This window comes from Coloeus monedula (genome assembly GCF_965178545.1).
Source record: "Coloeus monedula genome assembly, chromosome: 1".
Taxonomy (NCBI): domain Eukaryota; kingdom Metazoa; phylum Chordata; class Aves; order Passeriformes; family Corvidae; genus Coloeus; species Coloeus monedula.
In genome coordinates this window covers 120,096,603-120,119,889 of record NC_138781.1, presented here as the reverse complement: position 1 = coordinate 120,119,889, position 23,287 = coordinate 120,096,603, and the positions used below count along the sequence as shown (strand labels likewise).

Here is a 23,287-nt window from a genome sequence, read left to right as displayed (position 1 = left end):
GTGAAGAGAGAAGGATAGACAGGTAAGTTATTTCCCTGGACCAAAAAGACAGGAATCCTATCCTGAAAAAACCCCTCAAATCTGTCTTAAGATACAGGAGTCTTTACTTGAACACATTAACTATAACTGCTCTATACAGGCAGAAGGATTTTTCTCCCAGCAAAGACTCAGCATGCATAGGAGATGATAAACTAAAGCAGATCAAGATGCTCACTGATATGCCTGGACATAAATAGGAATTCAAACCACGAAGTCTTACATGCCACTCTCCAGCAATACAAGCTGAAATTCAAAGCCTGAGCTTAAGTCAAGGGAGAAAAGGAACTAAAGGAAAAGATTATTGAATACTAAAATGGACACAGGTGAAGAAGCAAGAGGAATTATAGTAACCAGAATCTGAAGGCGTTCTTTGTATTGCAGAAACTGAAGAAGGACTAGCCAGAATCATTGTCTGACTATCCTATTTTTCAAATACATTAATACCATCATGGAATGTGTCCAAAGAAGGGCAATGAAGCTGGTAAAGGGTCTGGAGCACAAGTCTTATGAGGAGCTTCTGAGGGAGGGGAGGTTGTTTAGCCTGGAGAAAAGGAGCCTCTGGAGGGACCAACAACTACAACTACCTGAAAGGATGTTGTAGCCAGGTGGGAGTCAGTCTCTGCTCCCAGGAAACAAGGGTCAGAACATGGAAATTGAAGTTGTGCCAGGAGAGGTTTAGATTGGATATCAGTAAAAAATTATTCACTGGGAGGGTTGCCAAGCATTGGAACAGGCTGCCCAGGGCAGTGGTGAAGTCACCATCCCAGGAGGTATTTAGAAGGTGTGTAGATGTGGCACTTGTGGACATGGTCTAGTGGTGGGCTTGGCAGAGCTAGGTTATTGATTGGACTCAGTGATCTTAAACATCCTTTCCAACCTAAACAATTCTGATTCTGGGACCAATTAAACACTCCAGTAATCAGAATTTGCACAACCTTTCAAATGCCATGCTGTCTGATCATGCTAGGAGCTGTGCTGCAACTCACAATGGAGAGCTAACCTTGGGTAGGAGATACGTAATCAGAGCACTGATTGTCTTTCAAAGCAGAGATTCCTGCCTCTATCTCCTCTATTTCAGACAGCTGTTAATATTTTCTAACAAAGTTTAAGTTTTTCCTGGGCCATTACATCTTTCAGCAGCATCACTGCATTATCTGAAGCTTCTCTGAAGTGAGTTGGAGTAAAAAATAGTTCCTATTTGTTGTCCTCTGTCACAGTTGTCTTAAGAGTATTTTCTGGGGTATCAAGATGATAGACAAAATTATTATTGAGAAACAGGAGTGATTTTGAATGATGTATGTAATTTTTCTAATAAAAATTTTAAACAATTTTTCCAGAAACATTATAATACTGCTCTGATAATATGCACTTATTATATTATTTTAGTGGCTCCCTCTAAATTTTTACTCTTTTTAGAGCAGTATTATAGAAATTAGAAATAAAAACTGGTGTTACAGAAACTAGAGTTCCTGTCATACAAATAGAAATGTAACTGCGGATCAAATCACTCCCCTGCTACCCTTATTTTTTAGCCTCTCCATCATACAACAACAACAAAAAAGAAATGAACACCAGCAAATGACCTGTTCCTGCCTCAAAATGAAAGCAGCATTTATGACTCTTCTAAGGTATAGTATGCCCAGCAAATAATGCAGGGAAATTCTGTTTTTGTAGCTTTCTTGTGTATAAGGTTCAACCAGCTCAAACGACAAGATTTTGCATTGGGGAAAAATGTCGTACTGATAACACAGTAAATTAATAAAATCACAGAGTCATAGAATATCCTGAGTTGGAAGGGACCCAGAAGGATCATCAAGCCCCAAGTCCTGGCCCTGCACAGGACAGCCCCAAGAATCACACCGTGTGCCTGTTCAAATGCTTCTTGAATTCTGGCAGGCGTGGGGCTGTGACCAATTCATTAATTGGATGCCAGTGGAAAAAGTTGCACAGTAAATTGTGTACAACTGCACAACTGAGCAGCTGCAGATGTCGAACAGGCAGATGATGTACATGTAGAAGACAACTGGTCAGAAAAGCACAGCAGGCAGGGATCTGGAAGAGCTGGCCGAATTCATCTCATGGAAGGCTGAGGGCACAGCCATGGCAGTGTTCCATGTCTTCCTAACAGGTAGGGTATCTGCATCGATACCTGTGTGTGTTTGGAGCTGCACCCGGTGTCACTGGAACACTGATTATTTCCTTGACTGAGTTTTATTTTTAAATCCATTATTTTATTTTTTTTTTTATACGTAAATCCAGGGATTACATCCACAGCCGTCGGACAGTCAGGAGTGCCTTAACAGCACCGTGAATGCTGTGTTCGAACCACAAAGTGCCTGGAACGCTGACTCCCTGCAGTGGGTACGAGTGGGTACCAGGTACGGATGCTGCAGCTGCTGTGGCAGCACCAGCGGGGCTGGAGAAGGAGGGTGGCACCCACCTGGCAGTACCGGGGACGGGGCGGCTGGGAGGTAAGCGGGTGGGACGCGGTATTTCCCGGTGGGTGCCGCGGCCGCGTGGCCGAGGGCACTGGGGGTGCTGTGTGGAGACACGGAGCCTCAGCAGTGGTGACCTTACTGCTCCCTGCAGCTCCCTGAAAGGAGGAGCAGCTGGCTGCGGTTCAGCCTCTTTCTGCAGGCAGCCGGCGACAGTATGAGAGGACACAGCATCAAGCTGCACCAGAGGAGGTTTAGGTTGGACAGCAGGAGGGATTTCTCCAGAGATTAGACATTGGAACAGGCTGCCCAGGGGGGTGGTGGAGTCACTGTCCCCGGAGGTGTTCAGGGAAAGACTGGACATGGTACTTAGTGCCGTGGTCTAGCTGTCATGGTGCTGTTCGGTCACAGGGTGGTCTCGATGACCTCGGAGGTCTTTCCCGGCCCGATCCCCCTCTGGAATTCTGTGGTTCCGGGCTCCCACCCTGCCCGCCCGCGCCGCCAGGGGGCGCCCTCTGCCCCCGCCGCCCCGCCCCACCCGCTCGCGGGGAACGCGCGCCCCCTGGCGGCGTCCGCTCCCCCCCGCCGCGGCGGAAGCGGCGGGCGGTGCGTGCCGGACGCGGGTCCGGGCGGCTCCCGCGCCCCCGGCGGCGCGGAGTTCCCGCTCCCCTGCCTGTCCCCCGCCGCCGCCCCCGCTCCGCAGGGCGCCCGCCCGCCCCCGCCCCGCCGCCGGGAGCCGCCCCGGCCCGGCCGCCCCGCGGGCACCCGGCCTCCGCGGGGGCGGCGAGCGGAGAGTAAAACCGGGCCCCGGCAGGGACGCGGGGCTGGAGCCGGAGCCGCCGCCGCCAGGGGAAGGTGAGCGGGCGCTGCCGGGCGGGTGGAGGGTCCCGGCCCGGGCCTGGCCCCGCTGCCACCCCGCAGATGCCCGGGCGGGAGGTGACTTGCCGCGGTGGCCTCTGTCACCGCCGAGCTCGGGGCCTTGCTTTAGTCATCACCGGGACAGGCGCTGCGGGCGGAGCGCGGTGGGAGCCGGGGGCGCTTCATGGGGGCAGCCGGGCCGGGGCCGTGTCCTTCGTGTGAGGAAAGCGAGCCAAGACCCCCTCCATCCCCCTGCGGAGGGAACCACTGACCAGCCGTCACAGAAGCCAGGCCAGTTCCTGTGCCTAAACAAGGACTAAACCCCCCTCTGACTTCTAGGGTCTCCCCTGTCGCAGGTGATGTTAGCTGGATTATCAGGGTCTTCTGGTATTTTTCGTTTATTTGGGGTTTTTTGTGTGCTTGTGGTGGCAGTGCTGATTGTGGTAGAACCGCCCTCCGCACCCGTGTGTTTCTGTTGGCAGGGACATGTTGAGCTGCTTCTTTGTAGTGTCTTTCTAGTTTGGAAACACTGGGATGTCCTCCAGGGGTTTCACTTACACATTTCATATACATGCTGAAATCGTGCTGCATGTCATTTACAGCAGAGTGTGTTGCTGTCCGTAATCGCTCCTTCTGTCGTGATCAGTAGGGTCTCAGTTATCCCAGCATCTGCTGACTGCAGCTGAAGGCCTCTGTTGTAGTTTAGTTAAGGCCTTTTCTGGGTCATGTGCTAGAAGTCAGTGAAGGGAGTTGTGTGTTAGCCTTGTTTCCGCTTCCTAAAGCCTGAAGTGTAAACATAAGTCGGTGTACGCTGTCATTAGTCAAATGAGAAACTGCATCTTTGTCAAACTAGTGAAAGATGTAAGCTGCTGCATTAGGAGCTTAGACCTTAAAAGTGTGTATTTTGAACTGCTCAACAGCAAGTTGGAACAGACCAAAGTTTCATTATCTGTTACTATATAAGAACATATAATAACTGTGTTGAACCTGTACTCAGTGTGGAACTCCTGGGCTTTTTTTGACCATAATCTGCCTTCCCTTCTTCACTGCCATTGTACCCACATTGTGAGGACCTTACTGCTGCTCTTAATGAGTGGTTATAGAGGGGGAAGTAGAATCTTCGGAGCAAAGGGACAGGAGGCAACAGACACAAGCTGTAGTAAGGGGAACTCTAGAACTAGAATAAAGGAGAACGTTTCCAACCTGAAGGTATTCAAGCAGTGGATTAGGGGCCCGAGGAAACTGGGATCTCCATCCATGGAGATACTACAAACTGGACTGGACATGTCATTGAGCAACCCAGTTAACTGGTTAGTTAGGAAGAGGTTGGACAGTCTGATTTCCAGTATAAGTTACCCTGTGATCCTCTTCAAGGTGAGGAAGCAGCATTGTTCAGGGTAGAGCTGACTGTCCCTAAGGGAAGGCAGTGCTTTAGCTCATACCTCTGTGGCTGGTAGCACATAAGATGTTAGATTTTAATTTCTGTTGCAGGTTAGCACGCAGATATGCAAGTAAACTTAAAAAAACTGTGGTGATTGCATTTGAGGTATTGCATTGAACATTCCAGGCAAAAGGACATGTAATATTTTGCAAGACTGACATGTGTGAACAGGACTTTACATTTACTTGGAGTATTTGGGGTTGGGGAAAGCCATAAACAATTAAAAATATATAGTAAGTGGGAGAGTATAGCTGTAAGTAGTCTTTTAAGCTACATGATCACCTCTCAGTTTTGAAGAAATGCTTCTGTGCCATAACCCATGCTCCATATTGTTCTCTAGGTAGTAGGTGGATCCATTGGAGAAGTCCAGGCATAACAATGTGATAAATATTGTGGTGTTGAATGCTACTCCTAAATCTTGTTTGGTCTCACAATTTGTGTTTCTTATACTTGCTGTGGGTGTTTGCTGCCTGACAGGTTCTGGAGTTCGGCTCTGGGAACTGGAATGAAAAAGAGTTTTCTCTTGCTCTCCCACACACTCATTCTCTCCCATCCTTTCCCCCTAATTCACACCCCAAGTACAGGTGCATGAAATCCGTGAAGGGCATGTCACTAATGCTATGTGCTTATATGTTGCTGGAGATAAATCAGCTGCCCGTCACACACTGTCCTCAAGAACATGCTGAGGAGCAAAATGGTGTAAGCCTGAATTAGTTTGGAACAGGCATGGGTTGTGGGAGCAAAGATCAGCTTTCTTCTCATTAACAGGAGTTATCTTGAGTAATGTGGGTAGAGGCCGATTTCAAAACCAGCAAAGGAGAAGGGACACCCTTACTCTGTCAGAATGTGAGGGAAAACTGAGACATGAAACTAAGTGAAATGAGTTCTACTCTAGTACGTGTTTCCCTGTTCCTTAGCAAATGTGGAATAAAATTGATCTGCTTTGTAAGTTTTGTTGTCACTGGGGTTCTGATAGCAATATTATCTTCTGTATTTTAGTCTCTTGTTTCTTGCAAAAATAGAGCAAAAGAAATAGATATACATGTCTGTCTAGGCATAGGAGATTTGCAGTCATACCTGCTATAAGTCACATTTAATAAACAAAACACAACAACTTCAAGCTTCGATTCTTTCAGAAATACTGTTCTTAATTAATTTCTCTCTACCAGCCTATTTTACAGTTGCAACATGTTTTTCTCCTTCATCCTGACTAACAGAACTTGGAATATTGACCAAGTAGTTTTTTTCTAGACTAGAATAACTTTTGTTCCCAGAGGTATTAGGTTTGCTGTTCAAGCACCGTAGCTAAAATAGCCAAGCATTCAGGTTGTCCTGTGTTTGTAAGGTGAAGTGAATAGCAAGTTGTCCCCTAAATTGTACAAAGCTAAGAAAAAATGTGTTGCTCCAGAGTTACAGAAAGCCTGAAATTCCAGGCTTGACCTCTATGGGCTTGTATCTTATCTGGCATTGGAGTAGAGAGCTTCTTGTATATAGACAGAGTAAAGCCAGAGCAGTTAAAACTGTAAAGAGGACTTTTTGTGATCTTTTCTTCCTTGTCCGTTCCTGCTGCCTTTCAGTGTTGTGCTCCGGGTCTTGAAGTTTCACTGTCAGTAAATTTTTGGGTACTAATAAAGGTCTTTCCAGGGCTGAGACTTTGTTATTTGAGCCAGTCTTCTTCCTGAGTCATCCTATGGTTGTAGTGAGTAGAAGTGTTCAGTAGGTTTTCCTTAAAGCACTGGATTTGTGATTGTGCTGTTTCCTATTATAGTTAGTGCTTGAGAGAAGGTTTTATTTTATTGTAACAATAAACTAGAGTAATCAATACAGCTTTTGAAATTCAAAAATAGAGTATTAATTGGTATTGGTAACAGTATAAATGTTCTGGATCTGTTCAAGCTGAGCAGTTTTCAATGAGATAAAATCCTAGCCTGAAATTAAGCAATTGCACCATCTTTCTCAATTAGAATTGTCAGCATTTCCAGTACACAAAAGAAAAGGACTGTAAAGATCAAGTAAAAGGTTTGCTATATGAGCTGTTGTGCTTCTAACAGGTACTGCTGGGATGTGGGGTATGAATAAAATACATCAGGCAGGTTTATTATATGATTAAACAGTATATGCAGATGTATCTGTTTGGAAGATTTATAAATCTACTTTTTAAAAATTTTATTTTAAACAGGAGATGACAGGTGGAAATGAATCCTGTACTGCAGGACCAACATCTATGTCCTACTTAACTTGCCTGACTTACATTCTGGAAGAATGGACTGGTGTGGAGCATATTGGAGATTATCTAAGTTATGCATTCTACATTTTGTGGTTGCTTTTTCCACTTGTAGTAGTCGTTGTACTTCCAGGAGTTATCGTCATTCTCTTCTACGTTTCCATCCTTTTACTTCATATTTATAAAAGGAAGAATGAATTAAAGGAAGCTTATTCCCATGATGTTTGGGCAGGTGCAAGAGAAATGTTGGCTACCCTATGGGATGGACATGGAAGAATATGGCATGGTAAGCAAGACCTGACATTTCATAAAAAACTTCTGAGGCTCTTATTCCTCGTTTAGCTTTCAAGATTATCAATATATGCCTGGTTGTCGGTGCTGGTGCATGCCATTTCAGGCCAGGTTTGTTTTCTGTTTTATGAGTGACTGTCAGTGGTGCTTGAGAGAAAAAAAAGTGATTGAGACCTTTTTGAATGTAAATTTTTTATTTTATGCATTTATTCCTTTGCTGCTGTAAAATGAGATTTCTGTTCTGGTTGAATATATGCACAATTTTTGAAATTGCCTTTTTTTCCCATTTTTTGCTTTTTTTTAACAATTCCTGGATTTCCTCATTTGAAGAAGACCTGAAATGTGTGTTGTGTTAAAAACTAGATCAATTAACTGTATCATTTCAGGGTCAATATATGAAGACTGGAAGTTAAATGCCAGTTCCCTGATAGCTAGTATGTCAGCCAGCACATGTTAGCATAATTTAATTGCATTTAGCCAGTCTTACATAAAATGCCAAATGATGGCTAAAAGGAGCACATAGTGCCAATTTACTCACTAGTTGCTTCTTGAAATTCACTTTAGAGCCTGACACTGTTACAGAACCCTATTTTTTAATTTGTCTTTGTATTTTGGACAGGTACTTTCTCTAATAGAATGTCAAAAGTAAGGGTCCTGTTCCTTGTCCTTCTACTATTACTTCTTCATAAAGACAGACATAATAAATGATTTGGCTTTTCTGTCTAAGGAAATCGTAAGTCTCTTTCAGAGCCATTCAGTCTAGATGCAGCTAAAGGAGAAAGAGATACTTAAGAGCAATTTACATAAAGAATAAGTCCTTCTTGAAAATCATCTCTATTTGTTCTCTAGTCAAAGGGAAGTGGGTTTTCAAGGCTTTGATAACCAGATGGTGCAGCAGCTGTATCAGATAGGCTTTGTAAGACTAAGATGTAACTTTCATATCTGGGAAAGTACACTGCATCAAAATCAACAGCTACATCAAAGACCTTAAAGTGCTCCCTTCACAATAAAAAGTTATTTGCTTTTTTTTCCACAAGAAAATTTATTTTTTAAGGCCTTGGCTCTTTTAATGCTTAGTAACTTTTTCTTTTTGTAAGGTCTGACATTTTATTTGTGCGAGAAGATTCTTATCCGGTCCCTCATTGACAGCTGTGACTTTTTTCTGCCCTGCCAGCTGCTTCCCTCTTATCTATACACTTGTATTGCTAAAGAATGAAATGTTTTCCAGTTATTTTTTCCCTCACTTGATTAATAAGGATATAAGAAGAACTTTTCATCCTAAAATCTAACAGCATTAAAAAAAACCCCAAAACCCCCACAAACAACCAAACAAACCAAAACCACAAACAAAAACAAAACAAACATAAAAAAACCCCAATGCCACAACTAAAAGCCCCAAAAGAAGCCCAAAACCTGCTGTGTGATACCTGTAACTTTACATGTATAATGCCAATGCCGTATGTGTTGGCTGGCATGGAGCGCACTTAGTGGTCCCTTGGGGTGGGACAGATGACACACTTGCAATGTGTTGCAGCTCCACTCCAGAAAGTAAAATAGAGGGAGGAGAGCCAAGTGTACCTCCAGAATTAAATTAAGTTAAAGGTCTGGGAGTTGCAGACCTGATTAACTTTGGAAGAAGTGACAGCAGTTGGTTGGGGTTTTTTTGGTTGGTTTTTTCTGTGGTTTTGTTTTTTAGCTTGTTTTATTCTATTTTAAAAAAGATACTGTAATAGTACTACTGGGTATTAACTGAATATGTTCTATACTGATGCATTTTGACATTTTGTGTTAATTAAATATATTCTGCACTGTAACTTGAATAGAAATGTGAGGTCAATAAGAACCTTATGTGTGTTTATGTATTTTTCAGCTAAGCATATAAAGTCCCAACTAGCTTTTAGTATATAGTGATTGAAAGCTGGAACAGGTATGACTTGGAGAGAAGTAGCAAAGATAAGCTTCGTACCCTGGAGTAAAAAGAGACATATAAATCGCTGCTGTCATTTCAAATCTTCTGAAACAATCACTGGTGGCAATGAACTTTGAAAGGTTAATAATAGCTTGAAATAGTTGTTTCACCACTCCAGTCCTTATTTTGATTTCTCTTGAATGATTGATTCAGAGGACTTTGCCTCCTTGAAAACAGTGAACTGAAAAAATAAGGATAAATTATACAGTTCAAGATAGTGAGAGTGGGTGTTTTGTTTTAATGTTGGGTTTTTTTGCTCTTTCTCAAAGTGTGGTGCCTTAAATGGAACTTGTATTCTCTGTGAAGCAGCTTGTGTTTCCTGTAGATGCTGCAAGTTACCTTTTGACTTATTTTGCTCTTACCACTTCTCAATCGGTGTTGGTTTCAGTTTGCCAGCTTGCTGCAAGTTAGTTTCTTTGGGATAGAACTGTATAAAAATTTAACATCTGTTACACTTTCAACTCCTAACAGGTTATGAGCTTCATGGTGTCGAAAATATTCCTCCAGGACCGGGACTTGTTGTGTTTTATCATGGAGCTACTCCTGTTGACTATATCTATTTCTCAGCTAGACTTCATATAACGACGAAGAGGAGGTGTACCGTAGTAGCTGATAATTTTGTCTTTAGATTACCAGGTAATGTACTTCATTATAAACAAGCAGTTTTGGAACTCTTATTTTAATTTTTTAGTAGTGTAATTAATAAAAATCATGTTGCAGGAACACAGCTCTCACTACAGACATTCAGACAAATTTAGTGAAAGTTTTGAAACAGAGCATGGTCTTTACAAACAAGAATGAGATTGGCCCATGCAAGGATGGGACATAGTCCTGTCTGGGCAACACCTTGTGATGACTCTAGGGTGTTTAGAAACAAAGAGGAGATTGTAGGAGAAACAGTGTTCTCTGTATTAATTATTAGGAAAGACTTCAATAAGATGTTTCTTTTTTATTAATATAGGCAGAATGACTGGTGTAAACTGATTAAGAATTAAACTGTTTGGAACAAATGCCTTGTAAGTTAAAAATACTAGTCTGGAGAGACAGTGTATTTTCTTATCCCACCCAACTCTTATCCAGTTGAGCATGGTGGGCAGTGGAACCTGTCCCCAGGAAGACTGTTTCAAGTAGAATCTTTTTTGGAGGAAAGCTAGAGAAGTGTTCAACATGTTTGTGTGAAGCATGAGGTAAAGCAGGTAGAAAATGAAAAATATGTGTAGGGCAGGATTTTGGCTGGACAGCTTAGTGCAATGCACTGCCAGCTGGTGAAATTATTGTGTGAGGGGTTTGTTTTTTGTCTGTGTGAAATACAGTAGTACCCACTTCCTTTTCCAAGTTTGGTTTGTGACTAAAGGTTTGTCAATTCACAAAATGAATTACAAGGAGCGTTCTGTAGTGTACTGGTGCTTTTAGTGGAACCAACTAATATAAGAAAACTGTCTTTGTCGGTATAGGTTTATTTCAGCCTTAGTCCCTGAAAAGAACTTTTTCATACTGATCACAGTACAGCTTTGCCTCTACAGCTGCTTTTGCCAACAGATTCATTTGTCAGTTGGTCATCAAATCTTTTGCATACGGACTAATAAAACCTACTTCTTAATGCAGATTTGGCTCTGTATTGTATCTATATAGGCAGAGTTGTTTATCAATTGGAAGATGATGGTTTACTCCATTTCTGCTTTAAAATAAGACTCTAAGTGTGAGTATACTTATGAGTCCCTCAAATATTGTTCAGTAGCATTGCAGAAACATCTCGCCGAATGGCTGGTCTTGAAGAACTGGTTTCAGCGTACAACATCTAGCTAACAGCTACAGGTGTTCCTCAGGGATTGATACTGGGACCACTGCTGCTTAGTTAGTGTTTTTATAGAAACCCTGGATGAGCGGTTGGAGCATGCACAGGAAATTCACTGATGATACCAAACTGGGGGGAGCTGTCGATGTACTGGGCATTAAAGCTTGTCTTCAGAACTTCATAGAAGTTAACTGGCAGAAATATTACGAAGTTAAGCAAATGTGGAGCTGTACATCTGGGATGGAGCAATTCTGTGCCACAGTACTCTGTTTAAAAGGGGGCTTTGCAGAAAAGGACTTGTAATTCTAGTGGACAAGTTGAATGTGAGTTGGCAGTGTGCCCTTACAGCAAAGAAGATGAACTGCACGCTGAACCATTTTTAGCATGAATGTAGTTGAGTGGGTTGAGTGAAGAGGTTATTTCCATTGGCATGGCACCTGTGCAAGTACATCTTGCAATATGGTGTCCAGTTTTGGACTCCCCACTGCAGGGCACACTGACACACTGGAGCATGTTCAGTGGATGTTGGGGGTCTGGAGCACACAGTGTACAAGGAGAGGCTGAGAGAACTGGATTTGTTTGGTCTGTACCAGATAAGAGTGGGGAGAAGAAGAAGTCAGACTCTTCTCACAGCGACAGAATGAGAAACAACAGAGACAAGTTGCAACACAGTAAATTTTGATTAGACATTTGGAAAGGTATTTTAACATGAGAGTGATCAGACAACTGAACAGATTGCTTATACAAGTTGGGGAATCTCCATCCCTGCAGACTTTCAAAACTCCACTGGGTGTGGCTCTGATCTAGTTGGACTCGCTTTGAGTGGGAGGCTGGACTAGACGACCTCCAGAGCTTCCTTCTCATCTACATAATTCTCTGGTTCTGTGAAAGAATTAAGGCTGTTCAGGGAGACAAGCCCAAAGAGCCCAGAAAATGTTCTGGATTGTTTCAAAATAAGCACAATAATCTATGACTGGCAACTCAGCTAGATGCTGCTTCTCGTGTGAATCAAACCAGAAAGACTATGTAACTTTATCCTAATGCTAAGGCTGTCTGATCTTGATTAAGTGTTCAGATTAAATTGGATGCCTTTTCAGAAGATGTTTTAACTGAAAGTTATTATGCTCAATGCAGGGGAAATGGGAAGAGGTGGTGGTGCATTTGGGGAGTCTGTTAGACACACATGGGTGTGTCAGAATTGTGTCAGTATTAAGTATGCTTTTGTTCCTTGCATTTTGGAGGAGAAGGATATAAAATATGGTCATGTGCATTCGTTTTTTCCTTCTTTTATAACTAGAGGTTAGCCACAGGGAAAAACAGCTCAATATTCCAGGCTTCTGGTTCCTTTAGACTCTTAGTTGTGTAGTGCTCAGAAATACATTGACTTCCCTAAGTTTAGGAGAAAGACTTTTCCCAAAGTGTTCAGAGAGGACTGAGATTTTGCTTGTGTTCTTTTGCATCATCCTCTACTATAGTATGGGCCTTTTTTGCTTCCTAAAGTCATCTGGGACGCCTCTTTAAAAGGTTGCCTGCTATTTTATGTAACTAAGACAGTCCCTTTCCTGTAATGTTCCAGAGGAAAGGAGCTTTGGCTTCTTGTCTGTTACACGCACAGGGTGTTGCAAAGTATCTTGTGAGCTAGATTCTCTGCAGATATATGTGTGTGATTACCTACAGCTGTGGAAGGTTGGATTCAATGCTCTAAATGGTTCCTCTCTATCTGGGGGCCTAAAGGTCAACCATGGGAAAATGATGACATCCTTGCCATCCTGCTGCCCAGTAGCTGACAGCTCTGATGTTACAGTCACTGGGGCCAAGATAGAGAAATGTGCACAAGTTGGGAGCAGTGTTACATGCATTACCAGGTTCTCTCCAAAGGGCTTCCAAACATTTCTGCCAACACAGTCTTGTGGAAAATGGGAAAAGAGTATGTTGGGGCAAAGGGCAGAGTTTGGGTTGAACTTCTTGATGTCTGGAAGAATTAGCATGTTCTGTATGGATGAAAAATTGTGTTTAGATAATTCTGAGAGTTATTTTGTTGTTTAAAATGGAAAAAAAATAGATTCTTGGTCACTTTCATTCAGTGCTACCTGGTGCTACTCCAGTGTTTCTTCTAACTTCGTGATGACCTTTGTCTTGGACACAGGTACCCTGGCTGTCCTTTCAGGGTCACTGTCAGATTCTGTCTCTCAGCTGCTTTAAGGGAGCCAGGTTCCTCTTTGGTACTGAAGTAGAGCTGTCAGTAGTAATGTATGATCTGCTGGCAAGGCTATGAAGTGCAGCTCAGAATATGAAGTTGATACTAAAAGTCAAGGGTGGGAAATACAGCTGAGAAATTTTGTGAAGACTTGAAACCTCCCTGCGCAACTATTCTGTAGTACAGTTTTTTTGTCTGTATTCTGTCAATATTCTGTTATTTTTTTTACTGATATCTGAACTGGACAAACTCATGGTGTTGCTTTGTCACACACACCCTCCCCGCTGCCTCTTCCCCCATGTATCCAATTCAGAAAGGAATGGTGGTGTCACAGTCTCTGCTTCCTTGGAGTCTCTTTTCCTGCTATCTCAAGCCTTTTCATGGCTGTTTTGTCTGTCTCCTGAGCTCACTGACAGAATGAACTTAGAGACAGGCAGCTTTTTACCACCAGGTACATTCCAGAGAGCTTTAATTACTTTGGGAATGTAAAGCATTGTGAAAATCAGCTATTGAAAGTCCTACAAAAAAAGCACCTTAAAGAAATGAATTTCCATTAGGTAAACTCTATTTCAGGTGTTCCTTCATGCAGATGCTACTAGATGAAGACTGAGTGTCATCAGCAGTGTGTGAGGCAGGCACAGCAAAATATGAGACAGGTGTAATGCAGCTTGTGTCCTGTTGCCATGTGTATGGTCGGACCCTGATTGGATATAGATATGAGTTGGGAGTAATTATACTCACACCAGCTACAAAGACTAGTTAGAGATCAGAGTTAAGTTAAGAATAAATTAATAATGTGTTGCCTCATGCTTTTCTTCCCAAGCCCTTAGTTTATGTGAGCTGTAAGATAAGACAGACCTCTGTCTTCTTAATTATATTTAGACTCTCCTTTTCATATGTGTGTGTATGTTACAAATGTGTGCTTATACTCACAGCTATTCATTTGTTATTGAGAGGCAAACTCGTAGATCAGTTCTTTGTCCTTGGCTATGGCTGATGGGGTTGTTTGCTGCAGTGTGAAACTTCAAGAAAGAGAAGTAATGTTTCCCTTACTGCCCAGTCATCCAAAGTTACCATTTTGGTATGTGCTACTCATAAATAATGTATAAATTTAAAATTTATTGAACCAACTGAACAGGACTTATTTCCTGCAAACAAAGGTTTATGCTAGTTATGTCCTTTCACAATAGGCTAGTTGTCTGAATTGATCAGGTATATTTCTTTTGATGCTTGTAGCAAATTTTTGATGTTCTGCTGTTTCTTGAATGAATGGTCAAAATGACACATCAAATTCAAGGTGATATGAGGAGTTTATGTAACCTTGGGTTAAAAACTTCAGTTACAATATTAACAGAAGGTGAGTGTACCCAACTGAGGCTCACCAGATTCCTCTTTCAATGAAATGCCATCCAGGTACTCGCAGACTGAACCAGAGTCAATTGCTGTAGTGATCTGTAATGCAGAGAATGATGCATTTTCTTTGTCGTTCTCCTCCTTATGCATGACTGCTCTTTGCCAAAGTTCACAAAACAAAACCACAACAATTTCCTGGTACTGCTTCTTGTTGCTCTTTATTTGGACAATGCTATGTTTGAGCAGTAGAGCTTGAGCAAGGAGCCAGTGCCCTTGAGTCAATTCCTTTGAAGGGACACCTGAAAGATGTCAGAGTGCTTGACAGTTCTTTTTCAGTTTAGTCCTGATTGTGGGGTAACACCTGGCTTTACTATGACAAAAAGCCACTGAAACCCCTAAATCTTCAACTTTGCAGACCAAAATCTGTAAGTTGGACTTAATGCTTCATTCCCTCTTGGGGACTTGGGGCCGCAGCTTATTAGACAAGTAAGTTTTAGCCATAGTGTTCTGTGCTGGGAATCTGTACTCAATGGTAGTATGAGTTAGCATTTTCTGAATTAATATTATCTTAACCTTACAGGTTTTAAAATACTACTTGATGTACTAGGAATTATACATGGACCAAAAGAAGCTTGTGTCAGGACTCTGAAGAATGGCTGTCTGTTAGCCATTGCCCCAGGTGGAGTTCGGGAAGCACTCTTTAGTGATGAAATGTATACTATTTTGTGGAGTAATCGGAAGGGCTTTGCCCAGGTGGCCATTGATGCAAAAGTGGTAAGTATAACACATCATGGAAGAGAAGCAAAGAATGTTAAGTTATTAGTACTTTCTTCCAGAGAAAGCTGTTTTGATTATCACATGTTTGATGTTAGATTTCTGACTGTCATGAGTATGGTCTACTTTCTGTAGGAACTACATTTCAAGACTCTTTTTATTGCTTTTGATAGATAAGAAGGCTTTAGAGTCAGCAAAGAATAGTGTGGTTAGGAAATCCAGAGTTTAAAAGAATGACAGACGAAGTACAGGATGGTTTCTCCATAACAAGCATGTGCTGTTTTGCACACACCTGGTTAGTATTGTGATGGCTTAGCCCTCCCTGCCCAGCATGGCTGGGAAGCAGCCCTACAGCTCAGAGTCACAGAATATGCTGAGCTGGAAGGGACCATCAGGATCACGGAGTCCAACGCAGTGTTGCTGTTTCATCTACCACTGAAGTGTGGTGTGACCCAGCAGGGTATAGACTCACTGGCACTACATACTCTATTGGCATTTTATGGTAGTGAGGGATGTCCAGGGTGTACAGCAGCAGGAGAAGCTGGTCACAGGTGTGAACCCTCTTCAGTTCTAATGTGCAGGATTGGGCTTGGTCAGCAGGCACATAGCTATTCATAGGGGACCAACTGTTAAGGCACAACAGTGTGGGATATGTTTGAATTGTAACTATTTTAGTAATCATTTCAGAGTCCCTCTCATTCTATATTTGTACTTGAAAGATATGTGCATATGTCCATAGGTCTGCATATACCTAATTTAAAAGCAAGTCTCACACCAGGAGTTTTATATTTAGGTACTGTCAAAGAGATACTAGTTAAATCTCTGGGTTTTGTATAGGAACAGAATACTTTTAAGACCCAAGTGTGCATCACTTTTCTCACAAGGAAAATAACAGTGCTTAAACAGGTATTTCAACAGGCTTAGATTTTACTAATGTATTGTAATAGGATGTGAAAGGCCTTACTTGAGATTCAACTATGATTGTACTAGTTACATTTGTTTTATTGGATGTGTGTTTATGAACTCACAAGGGTCTTGTAGCTTCTGATGCTTTTTCCTGGTTTTAAAATCAAGAGTCAAACACAGTTAGAAGGGAAAAAGGGATTTTACCTTGGTATTTATTTTAAGGATCCTTAGGTGCACTACGTCCAGGTCAAATGTACTGAAATGCACACCACAGTGCACACCCACAATAGATCTGGTATAACATTATAGGTCTTACTAATTAGCATGTCTACCAAAGATTCCCCAATGAGAGGCTTGAATGAGGCCCCCTCCCCAAGGAACCTTCCCCTGGATGGTTCTATCTTAGTTTACAAAATGTGTTCTGGAGAGGACCTTGGGGTCTGGGGCACACTGGTCCCCTAACTACGAAGCTTCTAAAATGTTTTGTCTCCCAGCTGAACAAACAAGTCCAAGAATGTAGGCAAAAAGCACTAAGAATACAGAAGTTGCAAAAAGGTATAACAGGGGTATAAAAGAAAAGGCAAAAAATCATCATGGCATCACTTCATCCCCCTTAAAAACACCCCTGAAAGACACAGTAATATAGGAAGAGTGTCAGAGGCAGGCTGAAAGTGGGAAAAACATCTTTATTTAGATTAAAGATGAACTTTTAAGTCACCTTGAATCATAAGCAGAACTCCTCATGGAAAGAAGAATGTGTCTGAAACATCAGAAAAATGTGTCTAAAACTGGGACCTTCAACTTGTTGAAGTTGTCTCATTTCAGCAGTTTTTTTGCCAGAATTTCTGTCATATAAAAAAAAAAATTCTACCTCTATGTCAAAAATAAGATGTTCCAAATAAGATTGTTCTGGAATAAAGATATTCAGTTTAGGCAGCTGCACTTCTTTTTATTCTCTGTAACTACTTACAAACTTTTTTTTCTCTCAAAAAAACCTCAACTTGATGCATGTCTGGAAAGTTACATGTGCTAGCTCATCTCCATGCTTGTCTTTAAAAAGTTTAAAAGAATTTGAGTGCATGAAATTCCCATGAAGAGTTCTGTATTTCTGATGATGCTGTGTACAGTGGGTACATACTATAAAATTATCTTGAAAAACTTTATATAGTAGCTGACCCCCTTGCAGTTCTTGTCAATCTTGACAGCTGTTTGCAATTTCAAAAACAGCAATAAAAACTTGAAGTATTCAACACCATTCCAAGTACTCATCAGCAGAAATAAGTCATGGACATATATTGACACATCAAGTGTCAAGCAATGTGTGAAGCAATGCCATCAGCATAGCAGAGAGGAATCAGACAGGTTTAGTGTCCCAATCCTGTGAATTCTTCCCTTTGAGCATAACTACAAATTAGGTAAGAGGTTTAAGCACTTAAGTCACGACTGTGCAAACACTCTTAGATGGGGGGAGGGATGCCTAAATGTTCCGTAGGTTCTGAAATTCTGGACTGCTTTAAGAAAACAGACTTGCTGAAACAGTGACTCACTGAAATCTTGTGGTATTCTCCAGTTTGAAACCTTATGGCAGAAGGTCACAGAAGAACGTCAGAATACTTGTTTTGCTCTCTATATATCCTTGACTGGGAAACACTTCTGAAATTAATTTGCTTGTTAAGTGAGGTAGAAGTTTTTTAGGTAGTGCTATCTTCCTTAAATTCTTAATTATTTTTTTTCCCTCCTAGCCCATCATTCCTATGTTTACACAAAATGTTCGAGAAGGCTTTAGGACATTAGGAGGAATAAGTAAGATATTTTCTATTTTTTTGTAGTTTATTTTTCCATTTGTGTGTGTAGAAATAATCCTCATATAAGTTTGAGATTTAACACAGCCTTGTTTCTCAACATTCGCTCTCTGGTAGAGCTCAGAGATGTTATCTTCATTTAATATCAGCATTAGATGTGGTATTGGTTCATCTAAGTTATTTTCCACATAGCAGTGTTCTTGTAGAAAAGCAGTAGTAGAAAGGAAAAAGGAGCCAGAAAAAGGCAGGAAGATTTAAAGCATTTTTTTCTCTGCTTGTGTCTGCTAGGCCAACCCTAGGTTTTCTGCTGTCTGTTAAGAAGCAAGGCAAGCAGGTTTGCAACTGACACATAATTCCTTTAAATGTCCTCCTAAAGCTCTGTGCTTACACCTCTAACTGCACTTAAAGTTTGAACGGTTTGAACTACATGTAATCTTTAATAGTTAATTTAATAGTTGCTGTTCTATTCTGCACTAGACCTGTGGTTCCCCACAAAACCTTGCATTTGGTAGCTCTCCTTCCTTATCTCTTTGGAACTTGCAGCCAGAACATGAATAGATGGCTCTTTGTCTGAAGGGTCCATCTCTGGGATGATTAGATGCCCACATCTCTGCTCATTTGCTAGGGTTAAACTCCCTCTTTGTTATATTCTCTTGGTTACTATCTAGCAGAGGGGCCTGAAAAAGTCTCCTCCACACCCCATGTTCTGCCTCAAGTATGGTGGCATCACCTTCAGAAGGCTGCAGGGTGACACAGTTCAGTTTCTCTCCCCCTCCGTTTAAGAGCTGTGTATTGCATGGAGAAAACCGAGGCATCAGATGCAGAAGCTAGAATAATTCACATGCTTGCCATGCTCTACAAAAATAAACAGCAACTAATTGTTGCTGTGTTCAGGAGAATCCCAAACAGAAGAAATTGAAGCCAAAATAATTCATGCTACTTGCATTCTACAGTGGAGTTGCTAGAGGAATATAACTCTCTTGATCACTGGAGGTGTTACTCCAGTTTCAGTAGTTTTGTCTTTGTTTTTATAGGTTGTGTACAGAAAATTCCGCAACGTGATCAGTAAGGATTTTCTTATGCCAACACCCCAGTTAATGAAATTTCTTGTCTGAAATTGAGAAAGATAATATTAACACACATTTTTTGAAGAATCTCTTCTGGGTACATTTGGGATAAACTCTTAGAAGGTGGCATGTGGGGAAGAAAGTGTCTTCTTAGAGCTGATTGAGATACCTGTTTTTTCTCTATTTTTACATGGTTTATATGCAACCAGTGTGTGATCTGAAAGAGCAATTCAGTAAGTTAGCATGACTGACTTTTAGGCAGATAAGGCTATTTCTGATCCTCTAGACCTCAGTGGGACTGAACAGTGCAGTCTTCCAATACTAGTTTCTAATGCTAACCTGTCAAATGAGCTGAACCTGTAACCTGTATTGTGTAGCATTCCCTTCCTCTCCAGAGAGGCAGCTATTGAATTTCTCTCCTCTTCTTCCTTCTCGTTTCAGCTACTCTTTGGAAGAAAGATTTCACACCAAGTTAGGGTAGAAACAAGTCTGATGTTATCATTAATGCAGCTTTTAGGAAATGACAGTCAAGGTAGGATAGCACTTGAGATGACGCATTTGAGAGTCTGGTTTGGGGGCTAGATTACTTTACAAGCCAGTTTCAATGTTAAGATATACTAGGAAAAAATCTTTACAGAATAATCTCAGTCTCTCTCTCTCTCTCTCTCTCTCTCTCTCTCTTTCTCTTTCTTCCCTCTTTTACCCTCCCCCACTCCCCTTCTCCCTTCCCTTCCCCACCTTTATTTCTCCTGCTTTCCGTTACATTTTTTCACATTAGAAATACTTAGGTCACTATATGAGCGTGTTAGATTGCCAGTAGTTCCCCTGTATGGGGGGTTTCCAGTCAAGCTACGTACATTTATTGGAGAACCCATTCCATATGAACCAAATACGACTGCTGAGGAGCTAGCTGAGAAGGTAAGATAGATATCTATATATATAAATTTAAAATATTGAATGTTTTGATAAAAACCACTGCAATAGTCTTGTCAAATGATTTCTGTCTAGGAGCCAGTTATAGAAATTGGTGGAATCATGGTAAGTTTTGTACTTGCCTAACTCTGAATGTCCTTCTTAAATACTGTCTTTTTATTGCTACAACTTGGAGATGTTCTAGGTCTTTTAAAGTTTATTGCACCCTATATTTGCTTTGAGAAACAACTTGCTTTAAAGACCAAAGAAGTTCAGTCATATAAGACAGCTCTGGGTTGACAGAGAGAAGAAGCACCTCACCCAAGAGGAAGCATTCTGCTTCCTGGTGTTTTTAGAAAAATACTAAAGAAGCCTTTCAAACATAGCAAATCTATGTTCATAAACTGTTGGAATTACATACAATTAAAAAAAAAAGGTAAATAATTTCACTGCTTTGTGTAGTGTTTCTCTTTTGTCCAGCTTCTAACCCAACAATTTAACTTCTAAATGTTCCTCTAAATCAGATTTGGATGCCTTATAGAAAGGATTTTTAGGTCCTTATGTTCATTCAGTTTATTAATAGATTTCACAGTGCAAAGACATAAACCAGTTAAGTGGTGGAGCAGTGAGACGGAGTGGGCTGGAATAGGTATTTTTGAGAGCTCCACAGATGGTCACTTATAATATTCTGAAAACTTCACTTGAGAGACTGTTCTTGACCATGCAGGTGTCAGTTCAGTTGTTTCTCCTCATCTGTTTACGCTATGATTAAGTGTCTGCAAAAAAAGCCTCTTAAAATGTTTGTCTGCAGTATCTTAGGCCCTGGTTATAGAAAACTGGTTGTTTCTGTTGTGAGTTCACTCTGACAGGACTTTGGAATGTGTTTAAATTACTTTCAAACATGCATTGGCATCTTTCATTTGTGCCAGCCCTCACTTACTTCTGACTTAAGTTCCAATTCTGCTAGAAAGGCCCCTAGAATGCGAATTCCCTAGAATCCTAGTTAGTTAAGAGTGATTTTAAAGTTGTCTCTCATGATTCAGGCTATGGCACTGTATGTATTTTCCCATTATATATAGAAAAAATGTTAAGCTCAAATTTCTTACCTAATGCAAGTTTTAGATCTGTAGAGTCACTTAGGACCAGATGTATAAAGTCCTTCTCCAAGGACTTAACAGTTGATCACTTACTTCATATAAACAGTGGGAGCTTTTACCAACAGTGGGAGCTTGTACCAACAAGCAACATTCTACCGACATTTGCTTTCTGACCACTAGTGTACAGAGGCAAATAATTCTCTGTTCTTCTGCTTCCAGCCTTAAGAATTCACTAGTCTGTGCCTGTCTAGGAAGAATAGGAAGATTATGGTGTGTTCTCACCACAGCTTTTGCATGTTGCCCTGCTTCTGAATGTTCCCTGTAGAGCTTTTATGTAATAAGAGTAACTGCTGTGCACTCCTTGGCCTGTTTGTTTTTTTGAGTGAAAGTGAAGGCTGCTGTCTCATGCAGCTAAGTGTCCTGAACATGTGTTAAAGAACCAGTTCCTTCAGGGGACTTGGATCCAGAGGGCATTACTTTGTACAGTTTAAATGTGCTGAGACACAATGGTGTTTCCAGTGCTGCTTCTGAGCATGTATAGAAGCAAAGTTGATGCCCACTGGAAGAGTGTTACTGATGCAAACCTGGGTGTAGGCAGGAGTTTGAGTTGCACTACATCATGCAGGTGCTTGACATGCTTTATAGACCTAGGTCTCTTCATGAATTTACTCTGTTGTCGTTTGACTCTTGCATATCACTAATAGAGCTTGTGGACACAGAGATAAGAGACTCTAGTTCGTTGGTCTGTTTCATGGCAGTGTTGCCACAATTACATCCTTTGGGCTTAAATATGGAATAATAGTATTTTGAACTTTCAGTAGTTGTGTGGTATTTGAAAGGATGAAAAAGAGCCTAGAAATTGTGTTATTATATGAGCAGTATAAAGCTGAGTTTTTCTGACCAAACCCTTTTCTCTTTTCCCTACAGACAAAAGCAGCAGTCCAAGTTCTCATAGAAAAACATCAAAAAATACCAGGAAATATATTTAGGGCTTTAATGGAACGATTTCAAACACAAAAGAAAGAAGATTAAGGTCTTCTGAACTTAAACTTCTATAACTACTATTTAGTTATAATATTCTTGAAGTCACATTTGTAAATTATTCATTCTTCTAATAATAGGTTTTAAATACTGTCCTAATGATAATGAGGTATAATTTAAGATACCAGTCACTTGCCTTTGCCCTTTCCCCTGTCCAGTATCAAGCTCAGGAACCCAAACTTCAAATCATTCATAATGGGGCAAAGTTTAATTTTTGATAGATGCATTCCTACCTTGGAAGTGTGCGGGTTGTTGATTTAGGGTTTGTTTTGGGTTTTATTTTCCAAATAACACTGCAAGCCTTTATGTATATGGTCTGTCTTCCTTTTGGTCTGTCATTGTCTCCCATCCCCACCATGATGGATCTCTAGAATGTCAAACCTGCTGCAGAGCTGGAATCTGTCTTGACCCTCATCACTATAAAGAGGTTTTGTGGGCCAGATTAATGCCATACAATTCATATGAAAACTTTCCTGAGATGGTTCCTCTCACACTGCTGGGAAACAGTCCACCACCCTTGGCCTGCAGAACCTCTAGCAATGCCTGCAAAACTTGCATTGCAAAGTGTTTAGTTTTGCTAGATGAGCTCAGAAAGGGTTCAGAGGAGTGCAAATTGATTAGAGAACTACAGTGATCCAAGGAAGTTTGTTATGGAAACTACTCCGATGCTGCGAATGAGAACCCTACAACACAACTGCTATTCCAAGCCAAGCCATATTGGATATCTGCCCTTGAGTAGACATTTGTCCCATGTATTTCTTAGTGAACCTACAAATTCTTTTGAAACAATGAGCCAAGTGTTCAAACATCAAAAAAAAAAATGACAGTACTGTTTAATAACATGAGCTCAAAAGGCTTTATTTTGATGGAAAGAGAAAATTGTTACAACACTCTAAAAGCAGGAGTTCTTTTGAAAAACAGGAAAGACATTCCCAAATACCCTTTAGATTTAGTATGTGGGTAAACTGTTAAACATACATATTTTTCAAACAGTTATTTATCTAAGTTAAATAATGAAGGAGAGCGAGTTCTGTATACTTTCCTTAAGTGAAAGAATTGAATCAGGAGGAGAGAGTTGCAAGATTG

At 41.1% G+C, this 23,287-nt stretch overlaps 1 protein-coding gene across 1 annotated transcript in view; it reads left to right on the top strand.

The window, feature by feature from the left end:
- TMEM68 (transmembrane protein 68) overlaps positions 1 to 22,222 on the top strand; it is a gene marked incomplete at its 5' end in the record, with an annotated part of 42,229 nt that extends 20,007 nt beyond the window's left edge. The window contains 9 exons of the mRNA XM_082284935.1: positions 1,714 to 1,775; positions 2,299 to 2,417; positions 4,824 to 4,878; positions 6,953 to 7,283; positions 9,729 to 9,893; positions 15,183 to 15,376; positions 18,025 to 18,085; positions 19,930 to 20,069; positions 22,088 to 22,222. Of these exons, the coding sequence (XP_082141061.1) occupies positions 1,714 to 1,775; positions 2,299 to 2,417; positions 4,824 to 4,878; positions 6,953 to 7,283; positions 9,729 to 9,893; positions 15,183 to 15,376; positions 18,025 to 18,085; positions 19,930 to 20,069; positions 22,088 to 22,192 (1,232 nt within the window). The 3' untranslated portion in view covers positions 22,193 to 22,222. The remainder of the gene's footprint in view (positions 1 to 1,713; positions 1,776 to 2,298; positions 2,418 to 4,823; positions 4,879 to 6,952; positions 7,284 to 9,728; positions 9,894 to 15,182; positions 15,377 to 18,024; positions 18,086 to 19,929; positions 20,070 to 22,087) is intronic.
- Between the last annotated feature and the right edge of the window lie 1,065 nt (positions 22,223 to 23,287).